The 11,385-nt window shown below is 42.1% G+C and overlaps 1 protein-coding gene across 1 annotated transcript in view; it reads right to left on the bottom strand.

The window, feature by feature from the left end:
• Positions 1 to 586: 586 nt before the first annotated feature.
• The window catches only part of LOC139539996 (NLR family CARD domain-containing protein 3-like), a 21,384-nt gene continuing 10,585 nt past the window's right edge, over positions 587 to 11,385 (bottom strand). Inside the window, exons 5-14 of the mRNA XM_071343466.1 lie at positions 8,566 to 8,661; positions 8,360 to 8,461; positions 6,429 to 8,222; positions 6,161 to 6,334; positions 5,870 to 6,043; positions 5,291 to 5,464; positions 4,864 to 5,037; positions 4,533 to 4,706; positions 4,219 to 4,392; positions 587 to 2,407 (exon numbers count right to left, since the gene is read on the bottom strand). Coding sequence (XP_071199567.1) covers positions 2,227 to 2,407; positions 4,219 to 4,392; positions 4,533 to 4,706; positions 4,864 to 5,037; positions 5,291 to 5,464; positions 5,870 to 6,043; positions 6,161 to 6,334; positions 6,429 to 8,222; positions 8,360 to 8,461; positions 8,566 to 8,661 — 3,217 coding nt within the window. The 3' untranslated portion in view covers positions 587 to 2,226. The remainder of the gene's footprint in view (positions 2,408 to 4,218; positions 4,393 to 4,532; positions 4,707 to 4,863; positions 5,038 to 5,290; positions 5,465 to 5,869; positions 6,044 to 6,160; positions 6,335 to 6,428; positions 8,223 to 8,359; positions 8,462 to 8,565; positions 8,662 to 11,385) is intronic.

Here is an 11,385-nt window from a genome sequence, read left to right as displayed (position 1 = left end):
CAGTGCTCCTCCTGCTCAAATGCGGAGGTAGCGGTCCTGCTGCTGGGTTGTTGCCCTCCTACGGCCTCCTCCACGTCTCCTGATGTACTGGCCTGTCTCCTGGTAGCGCCTCCATGCTCTGGACACTTTGCTGACAGACACAGCAAACCTTCTTGCCACAGCTCGCATTGATGTGACATCCTGGATGAGCTGCACTACCTGAGCCACTTGTGTGGGTTGTAGACTCCGTCTCATGCTACCACTAGAGTGAGAGCACCGCCAGCATTCAAAAGTGACCAAAACATCAGCCAGGAAGCATAGGAACTGAGAAGTGGTCTGTGGTCACCACCTGCAGAATCACTCCTTTATTGGGGGTGCCTTGCTAATTGCCTATAATTTCCACCTTTTGTCTATTCCATTTGCACAACAGCATGTGAAATTTATTGTCAATCAGTGTTGCTTCCTAAGTGGACAGTTTGATTTCACAGAAGTGTGATTGACTTGGAGTTACATTGTGTTGTTTAAGTGTTCCCTTTATTTTTTTGAGCAGTGTGTGTATATATATATATATACACAGTACCAGTCAAAGTTTGTACACATCCACTCATTCAAGGGTTTTTCTTAATTTTTATTATTTTCTACATTGTAGAATCATAGTGAAGACATCAAAACTATGAAATAACACATATGGAAACATGTAGTAACCAAAAAAGTGTTAAACAAATCAAAATATATTTTATATTTGAGATTCTTCAAATAGATACCCTTTGCCTTAATGTTAGCTTTGGAGGTAGTCACCTGGAATGCATTTCAATTAACAGGTGTGCCTTGTTAAGTTAATTTGTGGAATTTCTTTCCTTCTTAATGCATTTGAGTAGTGACAAGGTAGTGGTGGTATACAGAAGATAGCCCTATTTGGTAAAACACCAACTCCATATTATGGCAAGAACAGCTCAAATAAGCAAAGAGACATGACAGTCCATCATCACTTTAAGACATGAAGGTCAGTCAATCCTGAAAGTGTCAAAAACTTTGTGCAGTCGGAAAAACAATCTAGATCTATGATGAAATTGGCTCTCATGAGGACCGCTACAGGAAAGGAAGACCCAGAGTTATTTCTGCTGCAGAGGATAAGTTCATTAGAGTTAACTGCACCTCTGATTGCAGCCCACATAAATGCTTTAGAGTTCAAGTAACAGACACATCTCAACATCAACTGTTCAGAGGAGACTGCGTGAATCAGGCCTTCATGGTTGAATTGCTGCAAAGAAACCACTACTAAAAGACACTGAACGGATAATCTCCGCATGTGCGGTTCCCACCCTGAAGCATGGAGGAGGAGGTGTGATGATGTGGGGGTGCTTTGCTGGTTACAGTGTTGGTTGATTTATTAAGAATTCAAGGTACACTTAACCAGCATGGCTACCCCAGCATTCTCCAGCTATATGCCATCCCATCTGGTTTGAGCTTAGAGGGACTATCATTTGTTTTTAACAGGACAATGACCCCAAAACTCACCTCCAGGCTGTGTAAGGGTTATTTGACCAAGGAGAGTGATGGAGTGCTGCATCAGATGACCTGTTCTCCACAATCACCCAACCTCAACCCAATTGAGATGGTTTGGGATGAGTTAAGACCGCCGAGTGAAGGAAAAGCAACCAACAAAACCAGAGTTGCAAAGGAAAAGCCATGTCTCAGACTGGCCAATAAAAATAAAATATTAAGATGGGCAAAAGAACACAGACACTGGACAGAGGAACTCTGCCTAGAAGGCCAGCATCCTGGAGTCGCCTCTTCACTGTTGACATTGAGACTGGTGTTTTGCGGGTACTATTTAGTGAAGCTGCCAGTTGAGGACTTGTGAGGAGTCTGGTTCTCAAACTAGACACTCTAATGTACTTGTCCTCTTGCTCAGTTGTGCACCGGAGCCTCCCACTCCTCTTTCTATTCTGGTTAGGGCATTTCTAAGTGACCCCAAACTTTTGAACGGTAGTGTATATTTTTAAAACTATCTTCCTGCTGTCTCTGAATTATTAGATAACAACCCAGCATTCACAAGGATGCAACAAACATCCTTTTTTCTTGTTATAACAATGTTTGTGTGACATTTCCCCATACATGCAGTGAAAATGTCTGCAGACAGAAAATGTTTCTTCACAGAAAACTCTTCTTGAAATGTATGAAAATGCATTAAAAGGTGGAAATGTACCATAATAGTTATCAGACAAAAACGTTGTACAGAGTACATTATACAGTAAGTTTCTCCAGTTTACAGAGTGGATCCTCCAAGACATCAGAGAGCGTCTTCTCCCCTGAGTCTCCTGGTTTATTCATTTGTAGATCTAGCTCTCTCAGGTGTGAGGGGTTTGACCTCAGAGCTGAAGCCAAAGAGGCACAGCCTTCCCATGTGACACAACAATATGACAGCCTGCAGAGAGAGAAACGCCTGTCATTCTGTCAGTTCTGGACACACTGAAAAACAATTTCTGATTGCTTTCCTCAACAGCACATTATTTGCCTGATGGGTGGCAACAACTTTAAAAAAGGTAAAAACATGCTATTTTTGATTACTACATTTACAGTGAGGGAAAAAAGTATTTGATCCCCTGCTGATTTTGTACGTTTGCCCACTGACAAAGAAATTATCAGTCTATAATTTTAATGGTAGGTTTATTTGAACAGTGAGAGACAGAATAACAACAAAAATATCCAGAAAAATGCATGTCAAAAATGTTATAAATTGATTTGCATTTTAATGAGGGAAATAAGTATTTGACCCCTTCTCAATCAAAAAGATTTCTGGCTCCCAGGTGTCTTTCATACAGGTAAGGAACGGAGATTAGGAGCACACTCTTAAAGGGAGTGCTCCTAATCTCAGTTTCTTACCTGTATAAAAGATACCTGTCCACAGAAGCAATCAATCAATCAGATTCCAAACTCTCCACCATGGCCAAGACCAAAGAGCTCTCCAAGGATGTCAGGGACAAGATTGTAGACCTACACAAGGCTGGAATGGGCTACAAGACCATCGCCAAGCAGCTTGGTGAGAAGGTGACAACAGTTTCTGTGATTATTCGCAAATGGAAGAAACACAAAAGAACTGTCAATCTCCCTCAGCCTGGGGCTCCATGCAAGATCTCACCTCGTGGAGTTGCAATGATCATGAGAACGGTGAGGAATCAGCCCAGAACTACACAGGAGGATCTTGTCAATGATCTCAAGGCAGCTGGGACCATAGTCATCAAGAAAACAATTGGTAACACACTATGCCGTGAAGGACTGAAATCCTGCAGCGCCCGCAAGGTCCCCCTGCTCAAGAAAGCACATATACATGCCCGTCTGAAGTTTGCCAATGAACATCTGAATGATTCAGAGGACAACTGGGTGAACGTGTTGTGGTCAGATGAGACCAAAATGGAGTTCTTTGGCATCAACCCAACTTGCCGTGTTTGGAGGAGGAGGAATGCTGCCTATGACCCAAAGAAACCATCCCCACCGTCAAACATGGAGGTGGAAACATTATGCTTTGGGGGTGTTTTCCTGCTAAAGGGACAGGACAACTTCACCGCATCAAAGGGACGATGGACGGGGCCATGTACCGTCAAATCTTGGGTGAAAACCTCCTTCCCTCAGCCAGGGTATTGAAAATGGGTCGTGGATGGGTATTCCAGCATGACAATGACCCAAAACACACGGCCAAGGCAACAAAGGAGTGGCTCAAGAAGAAGCACATTAAGGTCCTGGAGTGGCCTAGCCAGTCTCCAGACCTTAATCCCATAGAAAATCTGTGGAGGGAGCTGAAGGTTCGAGTTGCCAAACGTCAGCCTCGAAACCTTAATGACTTGAAGAAGATCTGCAAAGAGGAGTGGGACAAAATCCCTCCTGAGATGTGTGCAAACCTGGTGGCCAACTACAAGAAACGTCTGACCTCTGTGATTGCCAACAAGGGTTTTGCCACCAAGTACTAAGTCATGTTTTGCAGAGGGGTCAAATACTTATTTCCCTCATTAAAATGCAAATCAATTCATAACATTTTTGACATGCGTTTTTCTGGATTTTTTTGTTGATATTCTGTCTCTCACTGTTCAAATAAACCTACCATTAAAATTATAGACTGATCATTTCTTTGTCAGTGGGCAAACGTACAAAATCAGCAGGGGATCAAATACTTTTTTCCCTCACTGTAGTTTATAATTTGTTTTCATGCAACTTCATGGTCTCCAAGAAGTTTGGCCTTACCCCAGTTTTTCCACTTTACAGTGTGTATTCCCCAGTCCAGCAGAGAGCAGCTTCACTCCTGAATCCTGTAGGTTATTGTGACTCAGGTGCAGCTCTCTCAGACTAGAGGAGTTTGAGCTGAGAGCTGAGGCCAGAGACCCACAGCATTTCTCAGTGAGGTTACAGCATTTCAGCCTGGGAATAAATATGAAGGTAATATTTATAGATTGTGACTGTGCAATGTTAATGTCCATCAGCAAGCTGCCTGCAAGCCTCCAGGTGGATCAGTTATAGTGCCCCTATTCTGACATTATGGAATATGCTGTAATACTTACGAAAGTCTTTCCAGTTTACAGAGTGGATCCTCCAGGACAGCAGAGAGCATCTTCACACCTGAGTCTCCTGGTTGGTTGTTGGTCAGGTCCAGCTCTCTCAGATGTGAGGGGTTTGACCTCAGAGCTGAAGCCAGAGAAGCACAGCTCTCCTCTGTGACTCCACAGCCTAACATCCTGCAGACAGAGTGGTTTGTTTGTATGATATGTATTTTCATAGGACATGATGACATTATTCATGTTCAAACATATAACTACCCAATTTAGTGTTCCTTTATCCTTTTGTGAACAAGGTTTATTTCATTAAAGAACATGTATTTTAATTACACATCACCTCAGTGTTTCCAGTTTACATTGTGGTTCCTTCAGTGCAGCAGAGAGATGGTTAATTCCTGAGTCTCTTAACTTATTTCCACCTAGGTCAAGCTCTCTCAGGTGTGAGGGGTTTGTCATCAGAGCTGAAGCCAGATAACAACATCCTTCCTCTGTGGTTTTAGAGTTATACAGCCTGCAGAGGGAATCAACATAATATAATGTCCTACTGTCATCGGCATTGTAGTACACTTCATTACTCATTGAGAAGTAACTTCAAGTTTCTAAGAGCAACTGGAGAGCTGTACTTCCTCATTCTCCCTTAGGTTTCTGATCTCAGAATTAAATGCCCATGCCCAGATATCCTCAACAAAATCAGATCACAAATCACAATCATTTGACCTAAATCCTAAAATTACAGACCATTCTTGAGATGTTCTAGTACTCACTTCAGTTTTTGCAATTTACACTGTGGATTTTCCAGGACAGCAGAGAGCAGCTTCACTCCTGAGTCTCCTGGTTGGTTGTCGGTCAGGTCGAGTTCTCTCAGGTGTGAGGGGTTTGACCTCAGAGCTGAAGCCAGAGAAGTACAGCCCTCTTCTGTGACTCCACAACCAGAAAGGCTACAGATGGAGAGAGAATTACATTTACATTTTAGCCAGTTAGCAGACAATCTTATCCAGAGCGACTTAGAGTTAGATTTGAACTATCCTCATGTAAACAGCTATTAGAGATCCATGTATTGAATGACAGATGAAAGACCCAATCTTCATTCCAAGAAGACAGCCAACTTAATTTGATCACCCTATTACAGGAGAACTTTCCTGCAGGAAATGTAAAACTTGTAATATATTTGAGTTTTTAAAAGGATTCTGAAGTTTATAATTTCAACTTTCCCATAAGGAAAATGTATCAACCCCTACAAATATGTCCACGAATTATAATCCACATTTCCTGTTGCTGTAGGATTCTTTTCCTGCTGTAGCAAACTGGCTCAAATTAAGATCCGACATCTGTATGAAACTAACCTCAGTATGTCCAGTTTACAGTGTGGATCCTCCAGTACAGTAGAGAGCAGCTTTAGCCCAGAGTCTCCAAGGATATTCCTGCTCAGATCCAGCTCTCTCAGGTGTGAGGAGTTTGACCTTAGAGCTGAAGCCAGAGAAGCACAGCCAACCTTTGTGGTACCACAGCTCTTCAGCCTGCAATGGGAAAAATACTCAGCTCTATACACAACTGGACATTTAAAATAGTTGAATCATTTCACATTTCCAAAAACAAAAGTAATTATATATTTCCACTCTGAGAGATGCCCTTACCTCAGTGTCTTCAATTTACAACCTGGACTCTTCAATCCATCAGAGAGCAGCTTCACTCCTGAATCCTGCAGTTTATTGTCACTCAGGTCCAGCTCTCTCAGTGAAGAAGAGTTCGATCTGAGAGCTGAAGCCAAAGACTTACAGCATCTTTCAGTCAAGTTACAATCTTTCAGGCTGGAATAAATAATAAAACACATTTGGTCCACAAACAGGGTAAAGACTACAAAGACCATGAGGAAATTATGAAAATGTGTCCATAAATACTCACATTGCTGTTCTGGTGGCTTTGACCACTGGTAGCAGCCTAAGAAGACCCTCCTCTGATCTGAAATACTTTCTCAGTTCGAACACATCCTGCTTCTCCACTGAAGTCAGCAAAACAAAGACCAGAGCGGACCACTGTGCAGGTGACAGTTCAGCTTTTGAGAGACTTCCTGAGCTCAGATAGCTTTGAATCTCCTCCACTAGAGAAATGTCATTCAGTTCATTCAGACAGTGGAACAGGTTGATGCACCTCTCTGGAGAGGGATTCTTCCTGATCTTCATCTTTATGTACTTGGCTGTTTCCTCACTGCTTTGGGACTTGCTTTCTGTTTGTGACAGTAAGCCTTGTAAGAGAGTTTGATTGGACTCCAGTGATAGGCCCAGAAGGAAACGGAGGAACAGGTCCAGGTGTCCATTCATACTTTGTAAGGCCTTGTCCACTGCACTTTTGTGTAGAAACAATGCAGGTGTTTCTCCTGACATTGTCTTAATATTTACACCTTGAGAGAGAAGATTTACATTGCTGTTTTTGAATGTGAGAAACACATACAAAGCAGCTAAAAACTCCTGAATGCTTAGATGTACAAAGCAGTATACCTTCCCCTGGCACAGCCCTTTCTCCTCTCTAAAGATCTCTGTGCACACTCCTGAGTACACGGATGCTTCTGTGACATCAATGCCACATTCTCTTAGGTCTTCCTCGTAGAAGATCAGATTACCTTTTTCCAGCTGTTGATAAGCCAGTTTCCCCAGTTTCATTATCATTAATGTATTCCAGTGGTGATCAATGTAATCTTCTCCAAGATACTTTTTTCTACTCTGTTTGGTCTGAAAGATCAGGAAGTGTGCGCACATTTGAGTCAGAGTCTTGGGGATCTCTTTACTCTCTGCTTCACCCAACATTCTCTCTAGAACAGTGGCTGAAACCCAACAGAAAACTGGTATGTGGCACATGATGTAGAGACTCTTTGAGGATTTAATGTGTGAGATGATTCTGCTGGCCAGGTTCTCATCACTGAATCTCTTCCTGAAGTACTCCTCCTTCTGTGGGTCATTGAACCCTCGTACCTCTGTCACCTGATCAACACACTCAGGAGGGATCTGATTGGCTGCTGCAGGTCGGGAGGTTGTCCAGAGAAGCGCAGAGGGTAACAGATTCCCTTTAATAAGGTTTGTCAGCAGCACATCGACTGAGGTTGACTCTGAGACATCAAAACAGGTCTTATTGTTTTGGAAGTCAAGAGGGAGTCGACACTCATCCAGACCATCAAATACAAACAGGACTTTGCACTCATCATAGTTAATCATTTTGGATTCTTTAATTTCCATGAAAAAAGATTGTAAAAGTTCCATCAAACTGCATCTCTCCGTCCTCATCAAATTCAGCTCACGAAAAGGAAGTGGAAATATGAACTGAATATCCTTATTGGCTTTTCCTTCGGCCCAGTCCAGAATAAACTTCTGCACGGAAATGGTCTTTCCAATGCCAGCGACTCCCTTTGTCAACGCAGCTTTTATATGCCTGTCTTGTCCAGGTAAGGGTTTAAAGATGTCATTACATTTGATTGGTGTATCTTGTGTTGCTGGTCTCCTGGATGCTGCCTCAATCTGTATTATCTCATGGTCATTATTGACCTTTCCACTTCCACCTTCAGTGATGAAAATCTCTGTGTAGATGTCATTGAGAAGTGTAGGGTTTCCTTGCTGTGCTAGTCCCTCAAAAACACACTGAAATCTCTTCTTCAGAGTTGATTTGAGCTTCTCTTGAATTTCTGCCTCAGCACCGACATTTTGGTGCCTGGGAAAATGACATAAAATGTTTAAACATTTTGTATCAAAGGAGGAACAAATGGAAACTGAATTTCTACAGTTATGAAGACCTGAGACAATGTGGTCTCCAAGTGATATGAAGCCGTAGAAACAGCAGACACTCACATTTTCTGATCTACGGGTAAGACATTCGCTCCTTCATATGGCTCCATGGACACAGTGCAGGAAGGAGGACAGTCCTGTTTCTGCTGAGGGAGTGGAGGGACCCTGTCAAAACAAACTTTTAAATCTTTACAAAGTACAAGAAGTCATGGGTGCGTGTTTATGAGTTTTGTTTTAAAGAAACCTTGAACTCTAAATATTGTAATAACCTTTTATTTGACAACCTCATTGGCAGGTCCATAGACTTGTCACTCTTCATAGACAAACAGCTGGGTACAGGAGACACTGGTCTCTCTTGTTGGATCCTGCCAAAAAACAAGGAAATTATATTTAGTTGGGCTAAGGAAGAAATCGTCAAAATTGTTGTTGAGGAGTAATTATGTACAGTACCAGTCAAAAGTTTGGACACACCTAGAGTACTCGTTACAGGGTTTTTCTTTATTTTTTACTATTTTCTACATTGTAGAATAATACTGAAGACATCAAAACTACGAAATAACACATATGGAATCATAGTAACGAAAAAAGTGTTAAACAAATCGAAATATATTTGAGATTCTTCAAAGTAGCCACCCTTTGCCTTGACAGCTTTGCACACTTGGCATTCTCTCAACCAGGTTCATGAGGTAGTCACCTGGAATGGTAGTCACCTGGAATTTATTTCCTTCTTAATTGGATCGGGCACCTTTAAAAAATGTTTTTGCCTAAAATGTCATACCCAAATCTAACGGCCTGTAGCTCAGGCCCTGAAGCAAGGATATGCATATTCTTGATACCATTTGAAAGGAAACACTTTGAAGTTTGTAGAAATGTGACAGGAATGTAGGAGAATATAACACATTAGATCTGGTAAAAGATAATACGAAGAAAAAACCAACCGTTCTTTTGTGTGCTTTTACCATCATCTTTGAAATGCCAGAGAAAGGCCATAATGTATTATTCCAGCCCAGGTGCAATTTAGATTTTGGCCACTAGATGGCAGCAGTGTATGTGAAAGTTTTATAATGATCCAATGAACCATTGCATTTCTGTTCAAAATGTATCAAGACTGCCCAAATGTGCTTAATTAGTTTATTAATAACTTCTCATGTTCAAAATTGTACACTCTCCTCAAACAATAGCATGGTATTCTTTCACTGTCATAGCTACTGTTAATTGGACAGTGCAGTTAGATTAACAAGAATTTAAGCTTTCTGCCATTATCAGATATGTCTATGTCCTGGGAAATGTTCTTGATACTTACAACCTCATGCTGATCGCATTAGCCTAAGTTAGTTCAAAAGTCCCACAGGGGACCCACCAATCGTGAAGATTAATGCGTTTCAGCCAATCAGTTGTTGTGACAAGGTAGGGGTGGCATATTGAAGATAGCCCTATTTAGTAAAAGACCAAGTCCATATTATGGCAAGAACAGCTCAAATAAGCAAAGAGAAACGACAGTCCGTCATTACTTTTAAGACATGAAGGTCAGTCAATCCTGAAAAAGTTTCTTCAAGTGCAGTCGGAAAAACCATAAAGTGCTATGATGAAACTGGCTCTCATGAGGACCGCCACAGGAAAGGAAGACCCAGAGTTACTTCTGCTGCAGAGGACAAGTTCATTAGAGTTAACTGCACCTAAGATTGCAGTCCAAATAAATGCTTCACAGAGTTCAAGTATCAGACACATCTCAACATCAACTGTTCAGAGGAGTGCATGAATCAGGCGTTCACGGTGGAATTTCTGCAAAGAAACCACTACTAAAGGACACCAATAACAAGAAGTGACTTGCTTGGGCCAAGAAACACCAGCAATGGACATTAGACCTGTGGAAATCTGTCCTTTTGATCTGGTGAGTCCAATTTTTAGATTTTTGGTTCCAACCACTTTGTCTTTGTGAGATGCAGAGTAGCTGAACGGATGATCTCCGCATGTGTGGTTCCCACCGTGAAGCATGGAGGAGGAGGTGTGATGATGTGGGGATGCTTTGGTGGTGACACTGTCTGTGATTTATTTAGAATTTAAGGCACACTTAACCAGCATGGCTACCCCAGCATTCTGCAGCAATACGCCAATCCATCTGGTTTGCGCATAGTGGGACTAAAAGTGTCTCCTGACCCCTCCTGTCTCAGCCTCCAGTATTTATGCTGCAGCAGTTTGTGTCAGGGGGGCTAGGGTCAGTCTGTTATATCTGGAGTATTTCTCCTGTCTTATCCGGTGTCCTGTGTGAATTTAAGTATGCTCTCTCTAATTCTCTCTTTCTTTATTTCTCTCGGAGGACCTGTGCCCTAGGACCATACCTCAGGACTACCTGGCATGATGACTTGTCCCCAGTCCACCTAGCCGTGCTGCTGCTCCAGTTTCAATTGTTCTGCCTGCGGCTATGGAAAACTGACCTGTTCACTCTGATTACTATTATTTGACCATGCTGGTCATTTATGAACATTTGAACATCTTGGCCATGTTATGTTATAATCTTCACACGGCACAGCCAGAAGAGGACTGGCCACCCCTCATAGCCTGGTTCCTCTCTAGGTTTCTTCCTAGGTTTTGGCCTTTCTAGGGAGTTTTTCCTAGCCACCGTGCTTCTACTCCTGCATTGCTTGCTGTTTGGGGTTTTAGGCTGGATTTCTGTACATCACTTTGATATATCAGCTGATGTAAGAAGGGCTATATAAATAAATTATTTGATTTTTCAACATGACAAAGACCCAAAACACAACTCCAGGTTGTGTAAGGGCTTTTTGACCAAGGAGAGAGATGGAGTGCTGCATCAGATGACCTGGCCTCCACGATCACCCGACCTCAACCCAGTTGAGATGGTTTGGGATGAGTTGGACCGCAGAGTTAAGGAAAAGCAACCAACAAGTGCTCAGCATATGTGGGAACTCCTTCAAGACTGTTGGAAAAACATTCCTCATTAAGCTGGTTGAGAGAATGCCAAGAGTGTGCAAAGCTTTCATCAAGGCAAAGGGTGGCTACTTTTAAGAATCTAAAGTCTAAAATATATTTTGATTTGTTGAACACTTTTTGTTACTACATGATTACTG

Source organism: Salvelinus alpinus, chromosome 15 (genome assembly GCF_045679555.1).
Source record: "Salvelinus alpinus chromosome 15, SLU_Salpinus.1, whole genome shotgun sequence".
In the NCBI taxonomy this organism is placed as follows: Eukaryota; Metazoa; Chordata; class Actinopteri; order Salmoniformes; family Salmonidae; genus Salvelinus; species Salvelinus alpinus.
Note: the sequence above shows the minus strand (reverse complement) of the source record. Positions and strands in the feature narration are given on the sequence as shown.